The following is a 26,408-nucleotide window of genomic DNA, read 5'->3' on the forward strand; positions in this document are numbered from 1 at the left end:
CATATTCTGTATACAGGGTCTAAATCTAGGCACCACTTATAGATTAAGCTTAGGGGGAAATGTTTACCACATGGATTTTTAGGTGGCCTGATATAGAATCTGGCCCTTGTGCACGTGTTTCTGAAATACATAGGGCAAACAGGAATACCCTGGAAGAGAGGTTCAGATGACGCTCTTTGTATTTAGTTGTGGCTGTTCGGGCTTGAAGCTGCTGAACCTTTTGAAACATACAGAGTAAAGTGTGTTCAGGTCTGGGAATGGGCAGACTGGCTGGGAATGAATCTGGATGCCAGCCATGCAAGGTGTCTGGAAAATCAGAGTCAAACTGGCACAGTAACACCAATAAATCTGAGCCATTTGTAGTGGAATGTGAACCTCCTATTCCTTGACCTACTTCGAATATCAAGATTTGGAGATTCACATTTATGTTTGAAGCTACAGACATATAACAAATCATGAATATTTCCAGGGATCTAACTTAAATCCAAATAAATATTGGAAAAAAACCCCCAAAACAAAAGGAATGAAATTACATTTGAACTGGATGAGTTTTGACTGATTATTCGAGGTAACGGAAGTAAAAGTCAGAGATAGATCTGGTGTTCAGACTAGGTTGGACAATGTCCACCCATCCCTAGATTTGTCTGTGATAGAATGATATAACCACATGGGCTTCTGAATGATAGGAGTTTACATATGTGTGGCTGGTACTGTGCAATATCGATACATGCTAAGCACTGCGTTGACCCCTTGAATCCACTTTTTCTGACAGATTGTGTGGTTCTCATGAAGATACACAGATGGGGCAGGTATCCGACCAGCTCTGGTGGACTTCACTGGCGGTTGTTAATATTGACAATCCGGCTAGCAGAGGCTCCGGACGAGCTGGGGATATCATGCAAAGAGCAGCATATAGCGGATCATTAATGGGCTGTCAGACTCGCTCAGGGGTAAGAAAAAGATACCGTGCATAAATGTCTGTCTGGTCTAAACTGAGGGATGGAAATCTGTCTTGCCTGGGATCTTCTGAGACTCCGCCTGTGGAAGAAAGTTGGGATAAATCGAGCACAATTTCTCATAGCTACAAGAGGGTGGAGACAGTGGCGTAGGAAGGGGGGGCGGTCCGCCCTGGGTGCACGCCACTGGGGGGTGTCGGCTCCGCTGGTTCCCTACTCCCTCTGCCCCGGAACAGGTTACTTCCTGTTCCGGGGCAGAGAGAGCAGGGAACCAGCGGAGCCGACGCAGCTCCCAGCGACATGCACTGGGTGCGAATCAGCCCGTCCCTTGCCACTTTCCGCGCTCAAAGGGGGGGTGCGCTCCGGAGGGGGAGGGTGCGCCGCGGCGACCTGCCCCGGGTGTCAGCTGCCCTAGCTACGGCACTGAGTGGAGATCATCGTCACTGTACGCTTTGATGCATGCATTGCTGCAGAGGAAGCTATGAGGTCTTGATGGCTGTGAAGTTGGAACAATTAATAAAACCCCTTCCCTCTAGCCTGCAGAAATAAGTATGATGCTACAGAGAAAGCTAATTCATTTCTTCAAGATGAGTGTATAGTAATATATCACATAGAACGTGGCAGCATATAATAATGAATGTCACATGATTTCAGCGAGTCATAACATATTGTATGGGAATGAGGAAGAATACATGGCTAACCATGGCAGGCCTCTGCTTCTCCCCTTGATATATGTTAAAAAATGGAGGCAATATCCAGCCAGCAGAGGTCAGTGTTTGTTTAAATGCTGAACACCACTGGCTAAATTAGATCTGGATATTCAGTGCTGGGCCCTATCTGGCATTGGCATTGAATATCTGGGCCTTTGCTACTTTTTATAACTTCCAGCTCCACCTCAATTCTGCCCCTGGAACCGCCCCAACACTCAGCTGAAGAGCACTGCGATAATCGGAACAGATGTTTCAGTGGAACTGGGTGGTTTAATGCTGCTGAATATCAGCTCCTGGGGAGCCAGTGTGATTTAACGGGCAGAAGCCTCTTTGAGATCCCTGAGATCAATATTCAAAGCATTTAACCAGCTAGAAATGGCTCCTGGTCGGTTTAATTGCCTGTTCTGGGCTAACCGCTAATTTTCAGCAGCACTAAATGGGTTAATGCTGTTTGAAAATAACTGGTTAATGCTGAACTGAAAGTGCTATGTTGAGGGCATTCTGGTGGCGGCACTTAGCCTGTTAAGTGCCAGTATTCAGCACTAAACTGGCCAGGTTAAACGCATAAAAGTCAGGTCCTCTCTTAGGTGATAACCCTTAGCCAGTTAAGGTTGGATATCGCACTTAACCAGCTATGAACTAGCTGGATCCACAGACCCGAAATTAAATGCCCGTGCTAGGACATGGCTCAACATTTAATTCCCAGGTTTTAACGCTGGTGCGGGTCAGCAAAACCTGACCGATTGCCATCTGAATATCGAACCCCCCCCATAAGATTTCAGTTACTATCCCCTACCTCCTTCCTCAGGTCTCCGCTCTCCCCTCCCCCCACCCACTATCATGTGCTCTCCACACCTTTCACTATACTTAACCACTAAGTCTGACTGTGTACAGTTGTCTTTCCTGTTTTTTCTTTTGTCTCTACAGAAAGAGCAGTTGTTAGAGAATGGATTGGTGGCAGGCCACGCTTACACTGTAACTGGAATCAGAAAGGTGAGGAGAATTAGGACTATGCTTTGCCATCAATGTTATAAGATCTCTTTGGAGAACACTGTCCAAGTTATGCTGGCAGAGTTAGAGATTGGGGGGGGGGGGGGGCTATTTTCATGTTTTCTTCACACCTGCAAACCCACAGGTAGCTCTACCTGCGGACTCTACAGTAATTATCCAAGTAAAAGTATGCGCATGCTTTAACTTTGAAAATCTATATATATAAAACTCACCCTCAACGTTCTATCGTCTGACGTCACTGAAGCCAAGGTTCGTAAGTTCGAAGCTCTGAAGCCAAGAAAATCACAGTCTCGGGGCCACGCCCTCGCGTCAAACGTTATGACGTTGAGGGCGGAGCAATTCACTCACATCGATGGCGGCCAGGGTGGCGCAATGGGCCACCCACTGACGACGAAGGTGCGTTGGGTGGGGGGGGGGGCCACAGACACACATCGACGGCGGCCACAGCGGCGTAATGCCGTCACTAACAACGAAGGTGCGTTGGGTGGGGGGTGGGGGGGCCAGAGGAAAGCCTTGCTAGTGCCCATTTTATTGGCTCCAAAAACGGGCCTTTTTTTTACTAGTTGCTTAATAAAAAAAGCACCTGCAGACCCTCACACCTCCTTTTTCTATGGGGGCTTCTTTCAATTCAAACAATGCGCATACTTTTGAAAACACAAAACTACACATTCCTGCCCCACTCCCTGGAAATGCCTCTACTAACTGCAAGTAAAAGTATGCACTTGGGGGGGGGGGGGGGGGGAAATCTATAAAGGGGGCCTTAAGGTTTCCTCACGTAAATGTTTAGAATAATGGCATATATGCATTCACATGGCAAATTTCTGCCTAAGTGCTATTTCTTGTAGCTTTTTGTAATTTAAGCTGTATTAAGCACATTGATGCAAACTGTGTAGAGCTAAGGGTCATGATGGCACTGTTCCTGTCGTCCAACTGCATTGCTGCCAGTGGGGGGTGTTGCTTCAATTTTGTGTTTTCAGCGACTAGAGACAAGTCAAATTCCCTGGAGTCCTGTAGAGCTTGCCTGTTCCCCATTAATTAAAATGTGATAGTGAAACAGCACCCCCCGCTGGCAGGACTGTAAATGGAGGACTCCTGGTCAGCTTAGAGGGAACAGTGCGTGACGGTATACAAAACTTTGATTATCATTCTTATTCTGGAAATATGTGCATATCTTACATAGTGTACATTTTAAAGGTGGGTGTACACGTAGCATAGCAATAGTTCTTATAATCCACATATACTCAAAGAGGTTCAATGCGGATCACATAAAAAAAGAGGCTGGGCAATTATTCCAGGAATTGCATTGCAAGTCTAATTTCATAGTAACAGTGGTGAACCTAGCTACTTTGTATAAAATTTTAGAAATAAAAAGGTTTTCACATGCTTCCTGAATAGCCTATAATTGGAAATGCATCTAAGTTGTATAGTTAATTCTTTCCACAGTTTCGCTGCTTGATTAATAAAGGAAGAATCTAATAGTCTTGTCGATTTCTTACCCCCGGGAGTTGGGAAATTAAAATAATACATATTACAGAGAAAATAAGTGCCACTTTGGTGTGGGCAGATGATTTATAAAGATGAACCACCTTGAAGCCATTTATTTGGCCACAGTGTGGAATAACAAGTGTCATAAATGAATAAATAAAAATGATTTTTTTACTTAGGGAAATCACTTTTTAAATTTCTCTCCCAAAGCTGAATTGTTTTCTTTGTAACTTTTTATGTCTAGTCTTCAAGCTCTGTTACTCTTCCTGGACCCTGGCTCTGTAGGTGTTTGTCCATTCGCAATATCAGATCTACCTCACAGGTCACTTCTTTGTCTCAGCTGAGAGGCGAGGAGAGACTGGTGATGTGGGAAACAGATCAGATACAGAGCTGCAATGAAGTTTACAGTATGTACCAGCTCTAGTGACCCCATCTTTCTATTCTTCTACTCAGGTGACCTGCAAAACTGGATCAGAGAATTTAGTGAGACTGAGAAATCCCTGGGGCAGGATTGAATGGAAGGGAGCTTGGAGCGATTGGTGAGTCCGTACACAGTACAAGACAGCATTCATACAGAGGGAAGCCTTAGCTTAGATTTGATGTTGAGAGATGGAGGACAGAGAGTTGATACACCTTATATTCCTAGAAGAGATTTTGTTATTGTTGTTTTGGATTTTAAACAGGATGGAGAATCCTCCGATTTTGCTAACAGTCATTACATCAATGTGTCCCTAGTGGAGTCAGGTGGTATCATTCACTCTTAGCTTAAAGGTCAAGAAGTGGTCATCCTTGCCTCCTAGTGAAAAGCCCTGTGTTGGCACTTAGCCAAAAGACTGAGAAACAATCAATATTCCTAGGTTACGATTGTTGAGATGCGGCAGAATTAACCTCACTGCTTCTGCTTCTATTTGGATTCTGTTTGAATGGATGTTCCTGGGGCCTGGAGAAAAGACAGGCAGGGATTAAATTTGCTAAAACATCACATTTTCTGAGCTGGAGTTGCTTAACGATGGTTTTTGAATTAGAACTCTATTGTCTTATGAAAGACATGTGAAATGTGGCCCCAGGATAGCTGCAGTCATTTGAAATTGGTGACAGTGTTTGGATTTCTAGAAATTTCCGGCAGTCCCCATTCTTTGGTTATATGTTCCAAATTTGATGAAAATAAGATGTACCATAAATAAAATTCATTCTTGTAGCATGATTTAAGTGCTCTTTTTTGTGATGGCTTTACTGTTTTATTGTGTATTTTTATCATAAAGGTTGAAATTCATCATTTATATAAAAAAATCCTGTTGAGTAAAGCAGACAGTGGGATATGTAGCACAGACTGTCAAGTGCTTTTCTGCACCCATAATTAAAAAGCCTGTTTCTGCCTGTGTGCAGTTAATGGCTAGATGCTGGAAAAAAACACAAGAGTGAAAGTGTAGCAAAGTGCTGTGGTACTGGGGAATTGAATGCCCATCCTTTCTTCTCTCTGCAGCTCTGTGAAGTGGGAGCAGATCAGCCTGAAGGAAAGGATTTTGCTACGAAGAACCAGAGACGATGGAGAATTTTGGTAAGGGTAAACTCTGAAAAGCATGGGGGCACATTGGCAAGCAGGTGGCCGAGGATTCGCCCCAATTTCAAGCTCCTGCTGTTAGACCTCACTTTTACTTAAGCAGGGAGATTAAATCCAGCTCTGATTTTACAGCGCCACCTAGTGGCCACCAGTCAAAAAGAAAGTGCTGAGATTCTGGACAGTTCTAGTGCTCCAAAAAAGGGAGAGAGTGAGAAGATAATGTATCTGTTTTGCCAAACTCTGTTCTTTATAAGTAAAAGTAATAGTTAGGTCATCTTTGCCCTTCTATGGCCAGCACTTGCCCTGTACTCCATCCCACACTTTGACTTTAGCCTTAGGGCAGAAAACACTCCCTGACCAGCTCTTTCCTTACTGTACCCACAGGATGTCTCTAGAGGACTTCAAGATCCATTTTGTGGAACTGGTAATTTGCAAATTGACTCCCGATCTGATGAGTCCTGCCAGTGGCATGCAGTGGACTTTGTCGATGCAGACGGGAAAATGGATTGCAGGGACCACGGCAGGAGGGAGAATGTCCTACAAAGGTAGCACCCACTTTCTTTAGGACTAGGGTATCACTGCTTGAGATTTTGTTTGCATTGTAGACCCAGGACAGTCCCAGGTGCCAGAGCCAGTACAACCAGTATCAAGTGTCCTGGGAAGCCTGTGTAACATTTTCACAGTGCATTTCTGTGAGTAAAGTAGTAGGATGTAATTTTTCAAAGATGTACCTCAAATCTATAAACAATACCAAATAATCATAGACAACTGTGCTAAAACATAACCACAATTTTTAGTGCACATTATTGGAAGACTGTGTGCATATGCACACTATAGTAAGAGTGCACGTTCTTTGCAAATAATGCACACACTTCACTAAGAGTGCTCACTATTTCTCAATATTATACACATGTACATGCACACACTATTGAGAAATAATATGTACTCTGTGCAAATATTGCACTTTATTTATGAATAGTGCATACTATTTTAAAAGAGTGCACATTCTTTGCAAATAGTGCACACCCTTCACTAAGAGTGCTCACCATCTCTCGATAGTATACATGTGTGCACTATCTAAAAATAATATGTACTCTGCAAAGATTGCTTTTATTTGTGAATAGTGCACATTATTGAAATAATGCATGTATGTGCACACTATTGTAAGCGGCATGCACACTATTTACAAACAGTGCATGCTATTTATGACATTGGCCCCTGAAGCAAAACAAAACAAAACCCAAAATTTATAAACAACAAAATTAAAATTTGTATAAATGGCATAGGAAATTAAACAAAATGAACATTTTGACTTGCATACTGCTATTGGGTGGGTTTGTGGGTAAAGTGCTGTTTAGCTTGTGGAAATGGCTTTGGTTATTTATTTATTTTTGGTACATTTATACCCATATTATCCCACAAGAGCGGGCTCAATGTGGTTTACAACATTACAAAATTTATAAGTACATAAGTATTGCCATACTGGGAAAGACCAAAGATCCATCAGGCCCAGCATTCTGTTTCCAGCAGTGGCCAATCCAGGTCACAAATACCTGGCAAGATCCCCAAAAAGTATGTTTATGAATTGTATTTTCCGTATTTGAATTGATTTGTTTTGTGCATTCAGAATTGTTTATTCATCTACTCTAAGCCACTATAGACAACCTTTTTGGTTTTAAAAGCTGGAGTATAAGTGAGAAGATAGATGAATAATGTAATAGCCCCAAATCTGTGAATTTCAAAATCATTTACATTTGGAAATGTTCTCTCTGTGCCTTACTGTAATTGAATGTGTGCTTTACGCTTGTGTGTGGGCATGTGTCTGTGAATTTAAATGCCTGTGTGTGCTTTGCATTCTAAACACATCCATTTCAGGAGGTAAATCTATATTTCCACTCTTAACCATGGCATTCAGATTAGGGCTTCAGGAGGGAGCTTGATATTTCTTAATAATAATGTTTTCTTTTGTGTTTTTAAATGATACATGGTTTGTAACAGGTTAGAAAAAAACAAGAAAATCAAATTAACAAACGATTTTCTGTTTCAGACACATTTTGGTTGAATCCTCAGTACCGGCTAAAAATTATGACCGGAGATAACATGGAAAAGTCCATTAATTCCTGCAGCGTGTTGATCTCACTCCTTCAGAAGCAGAACCACAAGCACAGAAACCAATCGCCTCCTCTCTATATCGGCTTTTCCATCTTTAAGGTGGGTGGAGTGAAATCCAGTGTACTTTGTCCTTCTCATAATCCGACAGCACCAGAGCATCACAAAGCCTAACAGCTTTGATTGGCATTTTGGTAGCCTTGTAAGATTTCCAAATGATTTTCTTTGCTATTTGCCAAGATTTAATATAGTGGATAGTCAAGATTTCTGCCTTAAGCACCAAGGGAGAAGTAGTCTTTTGAAAAGGGTGCCCATAATCCCAACAGAGGCAGGATCATTCTGCTAACTTGTGGAACATCTCTCAAGCTAAAGAAACCTTAGTCATTGATCCTTAACCCACAAGATCTAACTGTATCTTTATCTGAAATGGGATTTCCTCTGATAACCACTGCATTTCCATTGGATGTGTTCACTAATGGGCACTGCAGTGGGGCAGACTTGTTAATCCAGGTACTACACGCAGCTTTAAAGAAAGATGGAAGCAAGCCAAGGGAACCCAAATAGTAATAATGAGAGGCATTCCAGACAGGGGCGTAGCCAGATGGCCAATTTTGGGTGGACTTGAGCCTAAGGTGGGTGGGCATGGAATTGCCCCCCCCCCCCCGGTCCCCCTCTAGTTTGCTCCTCTCTTCACTCCTCCCTGTCCACAAACCCCAAATATTAAATACTTGAGCTGGAAGGGGTCCCCAAACCCTGCCAGCTGAAGATTTCCTCCTCCTCAAGCAGCCAGCACTCTTCCAAATGGCAGCCAGCAGCACTTGCCTCAAACTGATGCTGCTGACGGCAGGCCATGAATGCTCAGTGCTTTTGCAGAAAGGCTGCTGGCTGACATTTGGAAGAGCTCTGGTTGCCCAAGGAGAGAAAATGTTCAGCTGGCAAGGTTTGAGGATCCCCACCAGCCACAGCAAGAGTATCACAATTTTGGGTGGGCCTGAGTCCAAAGTGGGTGGGCCCTGGCCCAACCAGGCCCACCTGTGTCTAAGCCACTGATTCCAGAATCTCTGGTGTTCTCATATTACAAGTCCTGAGTAGACTGGTACCCAAGACATAGTCAGTTTTTATTTTTGAGGAAAAGAAATGAGTATTATGGCTTTGGATGGTTCTGTCAGCATTGTGTTCTTGGACTCAAGCCATGGAATGTTCAGTCTGAGATACAAGACAAAATATTTTTTCTTCTGTTCTTATTCTGATTTGATTTTTCTACATAATTACCTCAGAATCAGTGTCTGACCTGTCTAATCTATGTTCTTTTTTTCTTCTTTTCCTTATAGGTGCCACCAGAGGTAAGTTCTGCACTATCTATCTATTTATCTATCTATCTATTGGCATTCTGTTTGTCAAATCGTTGCATGCATTTGAAAAGTTATGTAGATGCTAATGTCAAAACTTCCAGTAAGATTTCTTGTTATCAAGCTAAAAACTGGGTGTAGGATAAAGCCAGTCAGACTCCACTGTGGAGGCCTGAGAATCTCAGACTGTGGAGAATGAGCAAGATTGTTCTAACAAGCAGACGTTTGAAATCTCTTGGGAGGTTGGCAGGCAAGGAGAAGAGCTGTTGCCTTAATCTCTCAGTGAAATGTGGTAAAGGAAGAACATTTTAGGAAGGAGAACGTAAAAAAATGGTGGCTGGGGGTCAAATAGGAGGGAATGTTCCAGGTAAAGATAGGGAATTGGCAACTCTTGGCTGTTGTCAGGTGAAAGCAACTCTCTTAGACGTTGAATTATTGAGGCTATAAAGGGTAGTGAAAGTCCAATTTTCAGACACTTTCACATCTAATGATATATGAGAGCTAATTCCTTTTCCCACTATCTGAATTGCAGGGGAGGTCCAGTTTTCAAAGAGTATCTTGATAACAAAAGCCCAGTACTTCCTTGCACAGAGGACCTGGGGAGGAGATTGATGAATTCAAATTTTACACTCCCACTGACTTGATCAAATCTTGTACTCCTAAGTCACTCAATCTCCCCATTCCTCCATTTACCTAACCATAACTGAATAATGACACTTGTTTTCTCATTTGTACACTGTTTGAGGCCAACATTGTAATTCTGGAGTTGAAAACTGCCCTTGCATCCTTAAAAACCCCGCTGCTTCCATAAAATATAACAGTGTTAGCTACCCACTTCATATAATGTCTAAATCAATGATGCCATGAATTTGTAATGGGAAGAGATTAATGCCAGCAGGCAGTAGCCATAAACAAAATGTTACTTACATGCCAGAAATGTTAACACGGATCATCAGCTCACTTTAGTCTTGATTTCTAAAGCATACCGTGAATAAGATGATAATTGGTCCTGATGTTGTGCACAAACATGAAAGACTGATTAGGGCTGCCGTGCTTAATGAACACGGCCGGCACTGGTCATAAGAGAAAGGGAATGTTCAGCCACTGGGGAGGTCAGTTGGAGGTTTTACTGAACAAGGAGATAAATGTGGATTGAACGGTTAATGAGAAGGTGGGCAGTGGGAGAAGGTCTTCACACCAAAGAGATGACCTCACAGGCAAGCCGTGAATTCTGTTCTGAAGCTGACGTTCAGCATTGCACAACCTTGAAAAACAAAAGTAAAAAAAGAATGTTTCTTATAAGGCATTGCTTCTCAACCCACTTGAGGAGGCACACTTCTCCAGTCAGGTGTTCATTGTGGTAATGCTGAAAAGCTGACTGGTGAGGTGTACCTCCAGGAGATGGCTGAGAAGGGCTGTCCTAGAGCTAGAGAATTAGATCCAGGGTTACATTGAGAAGTAGATGGTGACAAACTAACAGAGCAGTATTTTGAGTAGATAAGGATTTTTTTTGTTTGAGGTGACATCACCACAGACAGACAATACTCAATCTCTGTCCTCTATATCTGGCACAAGCAGGCTTGGATGTTGTCACTGTTTTTTGGTTTTTACCCCCTCTGCTGCTGGATGATTCTAGTTACCCACCACTATCTTGATAACAATTTCCTTATATTTCCTCAAACCCTCCCTCCTCCCAACTCTCTGAACCTCTTTTGAGAGCCCCCTAATATGGGCAGGAGAGACAACCAACACTGAATACAGCCAATCTGTTTTATTTGGCTGCATAATTAAAATGTCAGATCCAATACAATCCATGTTGTATTTCACAATACGCCTTATCGATGGCCATGAGAACAGATTCTCCTGAACGTACAATCATTGCTATCACATGACAAGCTTTGAGGGCAGATCTGGTGCATTGAAACTAGCTCTTCCATTTGGAGGTAAATTTCTATGAGGAGTAATGCTCTTTATCAGGAGAAGAAAAGCGGCATGCACTGCCTCCACTGTATGTAAATATCTCATGCATATTCATTAGGGATAGCCTGAAAACCTGACCAGCTTGTGGCCCTCCCGGATTGCAATTTACTGTAGAAGTATGCAGAAAATCTCTGAGGAATATATATCCATGGAAAGAGCCAATAGTCCCTGAGCCCATCCAAATATCTATTATGCAGTAGGGAGAAAAATGTGTCTGAATGAATCATGTGGAACTGAAGTCTATAAGACAATATTCATATGAGTGAGGCTATAGATGCTGGGGGGGGGGGGGGGGGGGAAGGGAGGATGGGGAACCAGTAAGACTAGCTGTGACTTTCTGGTATCAGCAGGTCCTATAACTGATCAGCTTCTTCCTTTCTCTTTCCCTTGGCACAGTTCCAGGACCTGAGTAGCAGACTGCCTCAGGCTTTCTTTGTCAAGTATTCACCTGTGAACACAACCTGTATCTTCATCAATGAGCGAGAAGTGAGCCAGGACTTCCGTCTCTTGCCTGGCGCCTATGTCATTGTCCCTTCTACTGCCGAGCCTGATGAGGAGTGCGAGTTCATCCTGCGTGTTTTCTCCCGGCACCACATCCTGCAGTAATTAACGTTCTTCTTTATCACTAGTGTGGATGAAGGTTGTGTTAGCCAGGGTTGTGTAATATACGCTCATGTTTAACCTTTTTTTACAAAAACTATATGAAAACTCTACCACTACTACAAAGACATGTGAAAACCTATGTGTGGTTGTTTGAATATTGTGGTCACAATATAAATTTGTTAATGTCTTATGATTTCAAGACCATTAACTCAAAGAAAAAGAGTATCAAAAGAGAGGAAAGGTCTCTGTACATCAGCGGTCTGAATATTTTGCATGCACAGACTCGCATGACAGGTCCTTCTTCATTAGCTAAAAAAACTCTGTTCTTTTTCTCTTTAATGGTTTTCAATTCAATAACTTATATGTATTTGACATTCAAAATATTCAATTTTATCATTCAATATGTTAAGTATAGCATATATCCACAACTGGTAAAGTTGCAGAAAGATATTTATCTTTAAAATTGTGTCTGCATCATCCCATCCAATGGGGTCCTGTTTCACCCATTGCTTTTATCCGTCTTTATCAAGGAAATCTATATGTCATAGCGACTATGCTATACTGCTTTTTCCCTCTTTTGATACTCTTTTTCTTTGAGTTAATGGTCTTGAAATCATAAGACATTAACAAATTTATATTGTGACCACAATATTCAAACAACCACACATAGGTTTTAACTTTTTTTTACAAGCCAGGGGCCTTGAAGTGGGGACCAGAAAAGAAGGGATCCACACCAGAACAACATCAAAATAGAAGATACAGTGTAGTCATCAAGAGATGTAAAGGACTTTTATTATCTTATAGATGCAAAATGCCCATAATAAATCTCCTGTTGTCTATGTTGGGTCCTCTTTTTTGGTGTTTCCATTAGCCACATATAACGGAGATGGTAAAATATAAGAAGGCTCTTTTTTAAAATTTTTGGATTGATCTTACAAAGCACAAAGGATAGAGAGAGAGATGACATTCAGACTAAAAAAAACAAAACATTGGATCTAATCTGCTAGTTTTCATTTGCCACTGTGGCACTGCAGTATCGCAAATCCTACATAATCTCTGACTTTGCTCTCTCTTTCCCACCAAGGATCCTCTGTTTATCCAATGCTTGAATTAAGATACATTTTTAGCCCCAAGCACCACCATTGAGAAGCTGTTGAAGTTAGTCACAGGCATTTCTGTGAAGACATAATGGTCTTATGTTATTTCTGAGTCTACTCCCCTCCAGTCTCACATCACTGAAGAGATAAAATGTCTTGTTTGAGATCTCACTAATATGCCAATGAGGCATCTAAGCCTTGAATCTCTAATTTCACAATGCCCGCTCTGTGTATAATATCAATCATTTTTATAAGAAGAGGAAGGAAACCTGTATGACCTTTCCTGAAGGTCACTGCCCCATCACCAGGCCCACCATTAGGCAGGAGACTGCTGACAAAACCAGTAAACTATGATTTTTTTCATCCCCGTTCACTGTGTATATAGTGGGCAACATATAGCTGAGTGATCTTGGGGTTTTTGTCTTGAAAAGATGATCTTCTTGCTAACATTTTCTCCCTAATAGTCCTGTTTTTTGTCTTTTCCAGGGAACAGGGAGCAAACTTCTGTGCTGTAAGGTGGGTACCGTCTCAATCAGTATGAAGGGTAGCCTGGGGGTGGGGTGGGGGAGATGTGGAGGGATGTGGGTCATGTGCAGGCCTTATTTGCACAAGCCATAAGTTATTTGTATCAGTCCATGGTGCAACTGCACCTCGAATATTGTGTTCAATTCTGGTCATCGCATCTCAAAAAGATATAGTGGAATTAGAAAAGGTACAGAGAAGGTCGACAAAATGATAAAGGGGATGGGACGACTTCACTATGAGGAAAGGCTGAAGTGGCTAGGGCCCTTCAGCTTGGAGAAAAGACAGCTAAGGGGAGATATGATAGAGATCTATAAGATAATGAGTGGAGTGGAACGGGTAGACGTGAATCGTTTGTTTACTCTTTCCAAAAATACTAGGACTAGGGGGGCATGCGATGAAGCTACAAAGTAGAAAATTGAAAACTAATTGGAGAAATTTTCTTCACTCAACATGAAATTAAACTCTGGAATTCATTGCTAGAGAATGTGGTAAAGGCGCTTAGCTTAGTGGGGTTTAAAAAAGGTCTGGGCGGCTTCCTAAAGGAAAAGTCCATAGACCATTATTAAATTGACTTGGGGAAAATCAATTGTTTATTTCTGGGATAAGCAGCATAAATGTATTGAACATTTTTGGGATCTTGCCAGGTTTTTGTGACCTGAATTGGCCACTGTTGGAAACAGGATGCTGGGCTTGATGGACCTTTGGTCTGTCCCAATATGGCCATACTTATGTACTTATGGCTGCATATGGGACCATGTGCAAAAAATAGCTCTGCTCTTCATTCTACTTTCCCCACAAATGCCTCTGATAAAAGTTTCAAACCAAATTTCAGTTCAATTAACTTTTCAATTTGAAACAAATTCCAGATCAGTTTCAGTCTTGTTTACTGAACAAAGTCAGATGAGGGCCATACAATCAGACTGTACCTTCTGCATTTCTTCCTTTACAATGAGTGTCTAGACTACTGAGTTGTACAAAAAAAATCCAAAATTTCATGAATAACCCAGAAACAAGAACCCACTGGGAATGAGGCAATCTTTCATGGAAAAATGTAGTATCAGGAAGCCCAGTAGATAGGGATTCAGAAATCATAAACCAGGAATTGTGGGTGATCGCTTAGAATTTTATCCCATTACTCTGTATTTTTCCAAACTGTGATTGTGAAAGTTGAGAAAACAATTAGTCCAGTCTAATGTATAACAAGCCTGAGGTACAACATGAGAATTTATCAGTGGTAGGGAGAAAGGGTAGTAATGAGTGACATAATAGTAGCTATGAGTAGGGAAATTTCCCAGCACTGAGGTAAGCAGGGTAAGTGTGTGCCAAGACAAAGTCTCCCAGCACTGAGGAGGGTATGGGTAGAAGTGGCAGGGGAATTGCAAGGGTGGGGGTGGATTTTCCCTCTACTGAAGATTTAGCACTATAGCTGGTGACCATTAGGGCTCATGCTGATGAAACTCATTTATGTTTTCACAATGGCTAATTGCATCTGTTTTTGTTCTAAAGAAAATTGTTGACAAACAGGAAGACAAGATCTGGGAGAAATTCTTCAATAAATATTTTAAGAAAGTAAGTGCATGGAAATGTTAAAATATTAATCTGTTTGTGTGGGAAATGATCACTGATACTTGAAAGGAACATTCAGCACTTCTAAGGGACATGTCAGTCTGAAGGTGGATTTGTTGACTATGCAGAATTAACGAAGCATTCTTAAATGCCTGCTTCAAACATCTCAGGTGACAGTTTATCAGGGATTTTATGAAGTTTCAATCCAGGCCACAAGCCATTAAAAATGATGGTGACTCCATTTTACAAAAGCAGAAAAGGCCATCAAAATGAATTTCCTCACTGCAGGCATCAGTAAACCAGAATTTTAAAAACATCTAGAAAAAAAATTAAACAAGCAAGCGTAGGTAGGTGGGATGCAAGGGGAGCAGTCGCTCACTCAAACAGATTTTGAATAAAATGGAGCCTATGAGGATCAGCCCTTCAACTTCACACCGGTGCCTATTTTACAAAAGGTCTGCTCCCCCTGACATCATAACCTGGCTACGCTTCAGGAACCAAGACAATCTCGATGAGGGAGGGGCTTCTCTTAAGACCTTTTGGGAGTTCCACCTTCCAAATGTATTATTCACCACACTTCTCCTGAAACTCTTCTCTAGAACTATAATGGTCTTTCTTTTTGCCTCTTTCAGCATCCAGAAATAAATGTGGACCAGCTGCAGATGCTGCTAAATAAAGCAAGCTGGACAAGTAAGCAATCTAAGCTCCTGATTTAATGATAGGGGTTGCCGTGTAGAAGCCTGACAGTCAATATCTGTAAGAGATAGTGACAACACTGAATGAACGTTTGGGCATATTGTACAAGATCGATATCTGTAAGATTTAATGAGAAAGCCTGACACTCTCTCCTCCTTGACTCAAATACCTTAGCACTGTAGTTTTAATACTGTGGTTGTGCCTTAAACATCCAGGAATTGCATAGCCAGATTCATTAAAGTAAGCTGAACCATGAATGTATGAGCTGAGGGCTATGAAAGGTTTGAGCCTGGAGTGGTGCTGCTGAGGTCTTTTTAAGAGTAACCAAAAAAGTGTGATATTTGGCCCCCAAGAAATTTGGAGTTTAATTAATATTATAATCTTGGGATACTAACAAGCGACCTGAATTTACTGAAAATGACAGAATAAGCCCGAAAAGATTAGTACACCTTCAAAAAATACTCCTCCCAGCCTCAAAACAGAAACAGGCCCATTATTGGTATTAGAACATTATGACATAATTTGGTCCAGTATCAGGACAGCTCAAGGCCTATAAATCGAAGGAAGACATTCAATTGCTCTGAGACTGACGGTATTTTGACTGATGAAATCACACATTATGTAGAACATGGGAAGTCTAGTTCATGCAAGGTTACTGTGGAATTTCGAACAGGGTGAGAATTTCTTAAACAGTTTTACGGCATGTCTTTAAACTCTCACCATCTGTCTGAAACAAACCAGATAGCATGAATTTACAGTACCTGCTAACATGGAGATATAAAGGCAGATCTTTAAGCGAAAGCTACCTTCTTTTTTCAGATGTGAAGCAAGTTCCTGTGAAGTTTAGTCTGGATGCCTGCAAGGGATTCATGGCGCTACTGGATGTATCCTTTTTTAAAGCTGTTGAAGACAGTAATGGAGTGGAAACTTGAACTGTGCTTAGGTCATGGTGGGGCTCTCTTGTGTGGGTGTTAAATGCTGGGGATCCCATGAGACACAAGGGGCAAAAAGCCTACACTAACTGCAGCTTGTAAGGAGCACTGTGTTACATGCTGGGCGTTTCCCTCTTTTGCTTCCCCCCTGTCACATCCACTCCTCTAACTTGTTGGGGTTTCCTTTCCTGTGCTTGCAGTTGGTTTAGTGTTCCTGAAGGATTACAGTTAACTGGGGTGTCTTGCTCCAGTCACTGGAGAAATTGTTTCACCGGCTGTGGAATACTTGTCTCACTATAAAATTAGGATAGTTAGTTTTAACATTTTTTTACAGATAGATTATTAATGAGTATCAATGAAATGTAGTTTTATTTCCTTGCTGTATAGTACTGTATGTGTGGGTTTGTCCCATTTTTCAGAGGAGTAAATTCATAGGCGTAGTTTGACTGTTTCATTTGGGGGGGCAAAAAATGGGCGGAGCATATTAGCATATCATTTGCATATATACATATGCAAATGAATATGCTAATATGGAGGAAGGAAATGAAATTTACAGCAAAATATCACAGATGCACATTTCAAAAAGCTGACATTTCAATTAATAAATTATGAATAAATAAACTTTTATTTACCTTTGTTGTCTGATCATGTAGTTTTTCTATTCGCTTTGATCCCAGTGTCTTCTGTTTATGCAGTGTCTTCTTTCCAGTAGGCTTCCCTCTGCTCCCCACCCTCCAGTCCCATCCATCTCTTGCTCCTTCCCTCTGCTGTGCCTGACCTCTCCAAATCCCATCCATCTCCTGGTCCATCCCTCTGCTCCCCACCCCTCGCAGTCCCATCCATCTCTTGCTCCTTCCCTCTGCTCCCCACCCCTCCCAGTCCCAACCATCTCTTGCTCCTTCCCGCTGCTCCCCACCCCTCCCAGTCCCATCCATCTCCTGCTCCTTCCCTCTGCTCACCCTCCTTTCCCAGTCCAATCCAATTCATGGTCCTTCCCTCTGCTCCCCACCCACCCCTCCCAGTCCCATCCATCTCTTGCTCCTTCCCACCCCTCCCAGTCCATCCATCTCCTGCTCCTTCCCACTGCTTCCCACCCTCCCAGTCCATCCATCTCCTGCTCCTTCCCACCCTCCCAGTCCCATCCATCTCCTGCTCCTTCCCACTGCTTCCCACCCTCCCCGTCCCATCCATCTCCTGCTCCTTCCCACCCTCCCAGTCCCATCCATCTCCTGCTCCTTCCACTGCTTTCCCACCCTCCCAGTCCCATCCATCTCTTGCTCCTTCCCTCTGCTCCCCACCCCTCCCCCCCGCGCGAGGTCCAAGATGGTGACTCCGTTTACCCCCTCTCTTCCTCCCTCCGGCGCAGGAAGCAGTCTTTTCCAGCGTTCCTGGCAGCTGTAGCGATATACACGCTGCCTTCGGTCTGCCCCGGAAGCCTTCTCTTCAAGTTCCTGTTCCCACCTATGCGGGAACAGGAACTTGAAGAGAAGGCTTCGGGGCAGAGCCAAAGGGCAGCGTGTACAACGCTACCGCTGCCAGGAACGCTGGAAGACTGCTGCCTGCGCCGGAGGGGAGGGAGGAAGAGAGAGGAGTAGACGGAGACGCTCCTCTCCGTCCGCTTGGCTTCCCTGCCCTCTCTGTCTGCGTCCCGCCCGAAAGGAAATGACGTCAGAGGAAGGCGGGACGCAGATAGAGAGGGCAGGGAAGCCAATCGGACAGAGAGGAGCGCGTGCCTGCATGTGTTTTTTTTTTTTTTTTTAACTTTTTTTTTTTTTTAAACTAATGGCGCTGGCAGCGCCCTCGCGTCGTTGGGGGGGGCACTGCCCCCCCTCGCCCCCCCCCAGTCTACGCCTATGAGTAAATTAGACTGAATCCAAGACCAGGCTACGTCTGACCCATATGAGCTGAGGGTATTCGGAATCCCCCAGTTTTGATGGTCTGTGTTGTCATGCATGAGCTTGTATAAAGGAATTCTTGTGTGTGCATGCATGCCCTGACCCTGCTGAATTATAAGCTACTAATAAACACTGATGTGTAACACTTTGGCAAAAAGATGTTTCTAGATAAAGAGCAACTGTCCTTAACTCCTGTATTAGCTTAGCGCCTCCGGCACACTGAGCATGCAAGAATTTCGGGCTCTCTGGAAACGGCTGCTCTTCTTTCAGGTGGGTGGAAATTTAGGGACAGGGAGAGGTAGGGGGCTTGATGGAGACAGGGAAGGCAGTTATTATCTTTGCTCTTCATGAGCCTTCTGCTTCTGAAGCCTAAGAGATGACCCAGGCACTGAAGGAGTGGTATAGGGTCGCCTCTGGGCATAGAGGTAAAACATCTGGAGTTTAGTACATCATCCCATTATCACATGGTAATGCATGTTGACTAATCTTGTTCCCTCTTATGCTTTTTTTTAGGAGTTATTCCAGAAGAAAGATATTGAGAAGACTGGGTATCTTAACCTAAATGACCTCCAAGCCACAGTTCACGAAAGGGGTGGGTAGCTCAGCTTTTCCTTATCTGTGTTGGTTATGTCTTAATAATGACAAGCACCTAGTTTGAAATTAAACTAAACTGTTCCTTCCCTGTAAGTGTCAAAGACAAAATGCAAAGGAGAACCAGCCACTACACAAACATTACTGGGTAGTGTAAGGAGTTTCCATAGAAACAGAGAAAATGACAGCAGATGAAGGCCACATGGTCCTTTCAGTCTGCTCATCCTCACCAACTGCTCAGTTCTGCCATCCTGTCCTCTCTCTCAGTTATTTGAGGACAAGACCTAGCTTGAATTTGTAGGTCTGATTTTCCTGAAAAAGGTAGGCCTACAAACCCAGGCAGGCAATGACAGAAAACTGAGGATGGATCATATCTGCCTAAGAATACTGAAGCCCTCTAGCTGCTCTGTTATCTAGTTGTAGCAGATTTCTGGAACTGGGGTTGAAGGATAAACCTCTCACTGGACTTTCAACAGGGCTATGAAACTTAATGTTTGTGCTGCAATCCCTATAGGGATAGAGAAGTTCTTTTCTGATTGATATCTACATTTTGGCCTTTTTTTCTTCTATAGGAATTTCCCTCAGTGATCGATTCACTAATCTAATGGCACTCAGATACGGGAATTCCTCAATGAAAATCAGCTTTGAGAATTTTGCCTGCTTCATGCTGCGCGTGGAAATGATGGGAGGTATGCAGTAATGCTGCTGAGAAAATGTTGCTCTGATGCAAAGGATGAATCTGAGGTTGTGCAGTGGCACAACAATGTGATGTGGTTAGGGTTGGCACAGTCAGTCCAAAGAATCCGACTCATGGTTTTTACCCACTGCATGCACAGAATTGTAGTTCTGATCCTCCTAAGAAAGGTAGGGTTACACTTCTATGCATACAGTGGAAGCAAAACCAGGCCTAGATCAGCCTGCTCGAGTGAACCTGGATAACGTAGCAACCCTATGTCTCCTTCCAGAAACAGAGCCACTTTTGACCTGTTCCAGTTTCTTTATGCCCTCTTACTCCCACGCCAGTGTGGTCTGTGTAGTGTTGATTGTCAATGATTACAACAGGACTACATATACAATGCACTGGGATAGAAGTGCAAAAAAACAAGATTAGCCAAAATTCTGTCTTCAAATATTGGATTACGTTTCATGCCTGGTTAATCCAAAGTGATGGCAGCATGTACTCTGCTAGTTCTAAGCTACCGTAAATTGAGCACAGCTCAGGCAATAACAAGCCCCATGACAGAAAGGAATCTGAATTGGGGATATGGGATATGATAGCGTATGTACAAGGAACCATGTCCCACATGGAAACACTGCACCAGGCCTCTTTCTCCTATTGGCTGCAGTAGGTTCCTTCTGGAGCTGTAAAATTCAGTCCTGCCCTTACAGACAGAGGTATTTGCCTCATGCCTATAATATGCATGCAGCTAGTACATATTATGATAAGGGCAGCTAGGTGTTAGAAACATGGTATCTAAAGGACCTCTTTCCAGTATCTGAAAGCGTGGTCTTAGCATATAGATAGGTATTAAAGCCTTCCTGTTTTGATAATAATTCTAAAGCACAAAAAAGGGAAGTAATTTGTTAGCACATGGCCTTGAAAATTGAGACCCTTATGCTGGGCTGAACTCAACTGGCTTGCAGGCAGTGGCAGGAGCAGTAGAATGGGGTTGTGCTGACATCATGAGCTGATCCTGCTGCTGGTCACAAGATGGCTGCTCTCAGCTATGAGGATATGTGGATATGTAAACCAGCTTCAGGCTCGCAAGTCTTTCTCTTTACATTGAGACTGAGAGTCCATCCAGGAAGATGTTTACACCATGGCCAGACTGTACTCTAAGGCTAGTTTTTTAAAGCAGCATTAAAGTTACAAATCAAAAATGGGTCTCATAAATGACATCTTCTACAAATATCCAGAAACCATTCCTGTACTATTTGGGCCTTATGATTTCTTTTTCTTTGCAGAAGTCTTTCATAACTTGAGTAAGGATGGGAAAGGAATTTATCTTGAGGAACCTGAGGTAAGCTACTTCCTGACTAGTGTTGAAAGAAGGAGAAACTATGTTTATCTGTTGTGTTGGCGCTAATTAGTGTGACCCTGTAGAACTAACACTCAGTCTGCTCCTGATGACTTAGGGCCATTCAGCCATTCGAATATAGGGTCTATTTTTGTTTCTTCATGAAAATGGACTCTGTTGATGCCATCAAGGTGGCAGTTGACCTCGCCATGCACTGGTTCTGGTTTCAAGGGTAACATTCTTCACTGAATTAGAGAGGGTAAACAGCATACATTGAAAGTGCACAAACAAAAAAAGCAACACTGAACCTTCAAGACTGAAGCAACAGGAGTATTTTATTGACAAGTGACCCGACACGGGCCGTGTTTCGGCGTCAAACAATGCCTGCCTCAGGGGTCAGGGTCTGGATGTAATTTGTTTTGAAATATATATATATGTGTCCAATGTCTCTGAAAGTAAACGGAGAAGATCTTTACAACCAAAGTCGCCTGTCAGACTATGCAGCGGCGATGTAGAGTGAAGAACTTCTGTATAAGCCTAAAGAAGAGGCTTATACAGGAGTTCTTCACTCTACATCGCCGCTGCATAGTCTGACAGGCGACTTTGGTTGTAAAGATCTTCTCCGTTTACTTTCGGAGACATTGGACACATATATATATTTCAAAACAAATTACATCCAGACCCTGACCCCTGAGGCAGGCATTGTTTGACGCCGAAACACGGCCCGTGTCGGGTCACTTGTCAATAAAATACTCCTGTTGCTTCAGTCTTGAAGGCTCAGTGTTGCTTTTTTTGTTTGTTCACTGAATTAGAGAAAATAACCTCAGAAGAACTACTGAAGGGCAGAACATAGGCTGACGATAGATTCCTGGAGGAATCTGGGCATTGGTTGTAGGTGGCTCCCCATAAGGCAGTGGAGTTTTTATACAAGTAGAACTGGACACTGTCTTCTTGGAATTTTAAAGAAGTCACATTGACTTTGGTGCTGTGCAAAGGCTAGGCACAGCAGCGATGGTTACTGAGAAGAGTGTACGTCTTTCTGAGCAGGTGCACAATGGAAGAGAAGGGAAGTGGTGTGTGTCTGCTGCTAAGCAAGCTCAATGGCAGACAATAGCAGTGACGCACACCTATTGCTCAATAAATGCAGGATGTTGGAGAGTGCAAGTTTCACATGCTTGATCAGTAAGTGCAGAGTGGCACAGAGTATGAGTGGCATATACCTGATGCTCAGTAAATACTCAGTGGCAGAGCGTGGCACATGTCTGATGTTCAATAGATCCACAGTGGCAGAGAGTGGCATATACATGATGGTCTGTAAATACACAGCGGCAGAGAATTGGAATGGTCATGCGTGATGATCAGTGGATCTACAGTGGCAGAGTGGGAGTGGCACATGTCTGATGTTCAGTAGATCCACAGTGGCAGAAAGTGGGAGTGACGCATGCCTAAGACTCGTAGGCATGCAGTAGCAGAGAATTGGAGTGGCACATACCTGATGCTTGGTAAATACACAGTGGCAGAGAGTGGAAGTGGCACATGTTTGACGATCAGTAGATACACAGTGGCAGAGTATGGGAGTGGCATATACTTGATGCTTGGTAAACACAAACTGGCAGAGAGAGCTTGGCACGTCTGATGTTCAGTAGATCTACAGTGGCAGAGAGTGGTAGTGGTGCATGAGGTTCAATAGATACACAGTTGCAAAGAATGGGTGTATAGCACATGCCTGAGGCTTGATCCAGAGTGGCAGACAGTTGGAATTGTGTATGCCTGGTGTTCAGTGGCAGAGAGGGAGTGGCATATACCTGGTACTCAGCAGATCACAGTGGTAGACAGGAAAAGTGGCATGTGCCTACTGCTGAGCAGGTAGGTAGTGGAGAAAGGAGCAGGTGAGTTCAGAGCAGCGTGTCTGATTTAGTTCTTTTGCTATATCTGAACAGTGGCGCCGACCCCGAGGAAGCCACAGTGGCTTCAACTACTCACTGAGAGGATGGCAAGTAGGAGCACCCCGTCCTTGCAGAGTCAGGAGGCACAACACAAGTAAGGGACTGGAGGGGACCCCAGCTACTGTAACCTGCTTAGATCCCAGGAGGATGGCTCATCTGCCTCCTCTCTGCAGCCATATTATCCAGAGGCAGTGCCTTTCAGTCTAAGAGAATCACAAGGATTTGTAACCACGCTCTGTGCGTGAGTGTGTGTGTGTGCATAAATATATCTTTATATATTTATGGATTTTAGATGGGTTCCAAAACACTGCTTATAGGGTGAGTGCATTGCACCATGGTGGATAAGTGGATGTGAAATGGGATAAAGGCAACCCCCTGACAAATGGGGTGAAAATGTCAAAGTCCTTAGTTCTGTTCCCCCATTACCAATTATTTCCATGTGACGTTTGGTCATGATGAGGACAGTTTTCAAAGGCACCTAGCTAGGTAACTAAATGCTACCTGGCACGATTTCCTTAGGTGAAAATGATTCACCTCAGGGCAGGTGAGTATGCTCCCCAGAAGGGAGCCAACCACTGTGGCATGAGTGGGTCAGGAGAGAGACACGACACATGTGCTTTCAGAAACCCATTTGAAGCCCTTGTTTTTTTTTAAGTACTCACTATTACTATCATAGCTGAAAAATGTGCTTTGTGTTCTTAGAGAGAGCAGAAAGCAGATCCCTTTCAACCAACCCTTATTTCTTTTACAGTGGATGCTGCTCACTCTTTACTCTTGAAGCAGAGGCGAGGGAGAATCCCATTTCCGATGGCTGACCTGCAGCGATATTGAGTTCTCGTTCCCATGATGTGATCTGTTGGACAACGAAATTAACACGCAGCATTGGTGTATCACTACACAGGGCCCTAGTGTGTAGTTTGGAAACCTACTTTGGTTTTGGAGCATACAGGACTCGTGACAGCTTGTGATACAGTTTCACTGGGTCAGCGCCAGAATTGTTCGAAGATACTGCTATAAATGAGCTTTCGAGCCCACATAGTTCAGTGTTCCAGAAGTCTTGGCACGGCTCCAGGAAGGAACCATACATGCAGCCTTTGCCCAGAAGGGGGCGTAGTGGAGAGAATATTCAATTTATGAAATAACTGAACTGAGACTGACTTAAAAAAAAATATATATATATATATTAATATCGACATGCATATATTTTTGCACAGTCCGCTAGTGGGGACAAAAGGTAAAGCTTTGCCTTTATCTTATTTTTCCATATGCTTGCCATATCACCACATGTTTCCAGAGATGCTTCTGCTGTCCTGTTTTTGCTGTAATGGTCACTTTTTGAACATTGTTCACGTTACTGTTAACTGTAGCCCATCTTTTCAAAAGGCTGCATCAAATGCAGCAGGTGATATGGACCCAGCACTTTTTCCTTTGTTTACAGGGGAAAGGGACAGAGAAGAAGACAGGTGGGATAGGGGAAGGGTGGGGGTGATAACATTGCAAACAACAGCAGCATCTAGAGGCAAGAGGGTGGAACTGATGTAATACTGTGAATGATTGCCATGTTGCTGGCATTTAGGATGCCAAAATGAAAAGCAAATGCCAATCTTCTTCCCATCTTATGTACTGGAAGCTTTATATATGTTAAGGGAAATGTGTATTTTGTCATAGGCATTGGAGCTATAATGTACTGTAGCATTTTTACTGATTGCTGATGTGAAAACTACCTCAAACTGAGCCAGTTACAAAGTAATAGCCTCACTCACTCGCACAGCGAGCAGAATCCCTTGTGCTACTCAGGAATCTGTTACTATGGTGGACCCAAAGGTCCCTGTTTAGAGGGGCTGGTTACCCTCTTCGTCAGAATACTGTGAAAGCAAGAGTACAATCAGAATCTCGCAGGCCAAACCCATGTGGTGGTCAACATTTTATTTTGTAACAACTTTGTCTGTCAAAGAATGTTCTGGATATGCCTTCTGTCCTGCCCCATTTAGGACCTCATCATAGTAAGGTATCTTTCCACAGACCCAGCATGGGGGGGGGGGGGGGGGGTTGGGTTTACTCAAGACCCAATGTCATTTCCTCTTTGTGAAATGGATCCTGATCTTCAATCAACCCCTTCGGAAATGTTAATCCCTCATTAACTGCCTGTGACCCTGCTGTGCTAATTGAAACACTGGCATATTAAGGTACTTTTTAGCAGATTGCCAGTCCAATGATGTACTAGCAGGTGGTAGAATGTTCACAGTTACAATAGGGGGGGGGGGGGGCAGGGTTCCAGCTATGTGCTCACCTGGAATGAACTCTGAATTGAGGGGACATCTGGGGGATCATTGCTTTAAATATTACTACACATTAATGTGATTTAACACATGTTAAATAATGCAAACCCATTATTATCTACAGGGTCTATTTACTCACTATACAAATGACTTAACATGCACTAATATGCATTAAATGCAGGTTAGTAAATGAGGGTTGTGGGTTGAAAGCCCTCGGGAGAAGAGACCTGCCGCTGTACCTGAATTGTAACTGTTCTTCAGCACGGGTTTGGAAAAGTGAGTAATTAAATCCAAATCCAGTTTTCAGGGTGTTTATAGGTCTATATCACTGAGAGAATGACAAAGAGAAGTAGTTCATGTAACTACAAAATAGACCCCCCCCCCCCCACCGCTGAAAAAAGAGATTTGCAGAAATAATACGAATAGATGCAATGATATAGAAGATATTAAAATATAGCCTTGCTTCCTCCCCTGTATGAGACATATACTGGGAGCTTGTGTGAATTTGTATTTATAGATGTGTGCACATTACAGATGAGCATGAAATGGCATTGATTTTACAATAGGAGGCTGGAAGATGCAGCCATTCTTAATAACTGTGGAAGATTTAGGAGGGGAGAATGTGCCATAGACGTAGGAAAATAAGTTATGGAATGGAAGATTTGTTTTCTACTTGTACTTCATATTTTATGTGTTTTAAAGATCAATATTTATTTTTTTATTACTTGTAAAAAGTGTTTCACTATTTATTGAGTGACTTCTGCATGAGACCATCCAATTTTCCAGCGCTGGTTACTGCATTTCATTCTGGAACTAGGCCAAGATGATTTGATTTTTCATTCTGTGCTACAAAAAATTAAAAATAAATAAAACCCTGCATTGGCAACATGCACTGAATAGTGTTTTCTGTGACTGAAGGTGGTGACCTTGATTTAGGGCTGGCACAACCATTAGGCAAGGTTAAGTGGTTGCCTAGGACAGCAAAGAGCAGCTGCAGTCAAAGCACAACAATAGTCTTGACAGCCGCACAAACTCAAAAGAACTATCAGCAGGGACATTTACACACCGGAAGAGTGGGGATTTCCAAATAGCCCATTAA

At 43.0% G+C, this 26,408-nt stretch overlaps 1 protein-coding gene across 1 annotated transcript in view; it reads left to right on the forward strand.

The window, feature by feature from the left end:
* LOC115464270 (calpain-14-like) overlaps positions 1–25,049 on the forward strand; it is a 43,417-nt gene extending 18,368 nt beyond the window's left edge. The window contains 22 exon segments of the mRNA XM_030194668.1: positions 773–818; positions 821–844; positions 847–886; positions 889–950; positions 2,594–2,659; positions 4,616–4,701; positions 5,646–5,720; positions 6,108–6,268; positions 7,771–7,934; positions 9,164–9,175; positions 11,558–11,763; positions 13,348–13,361; positions 13,364–13,377; positions 14,893–14,955; positions 15,585–15,642; positions 16,468–16,532; positions 18,677–18,745; positions 18,989–19,067; positions 19,639–19,755; positions 21,032–21,087; positions 23,025–23,124; positions 23,782–25,049. Coding sequence (XP_030050528.1) covers positions 773–818; positions 821–844; positions 847–886; positions 889–950; positions 2,594–2,659; positions 4,616–4,701; positions 5,646–5,720; positions 6,108–6,268; positions 7,771–7,934; positions 9,164–9,175; positions 11,558–11,763; positions 13,348–13,361; positions 13,364–13,377; positions 14,893–14,955; positions 15,585–15,642; positions 16,468–16,532; positions 18,677–18,745; positions 18,989–19,067; positions 19,639–19,755; positions 21,032–21,087; positions 23,025–23,124; positions 23,782–23,861 — 1,657 coding nt within the window. The 3' untranslated portion in view covers positions 23,862–25,049.
* Positions 25,050–26,408: the final 1,359 nt, after the last annotated feature.

Source organism: Microcaecilia unicolor, chromosome 3, assembly GCF_901765095.1.
Source record: "Microcaecilia unicolor chromosome 3, aMicUni1.1, whole genome shotgun sequence".
Taxonomy (NCBI): Eukaryota; Metazoa; Chordata; class Amphibia; order Gymnophiona; family Siphonopidae; genus Microcaecilia; species Microcaecilia unicolor.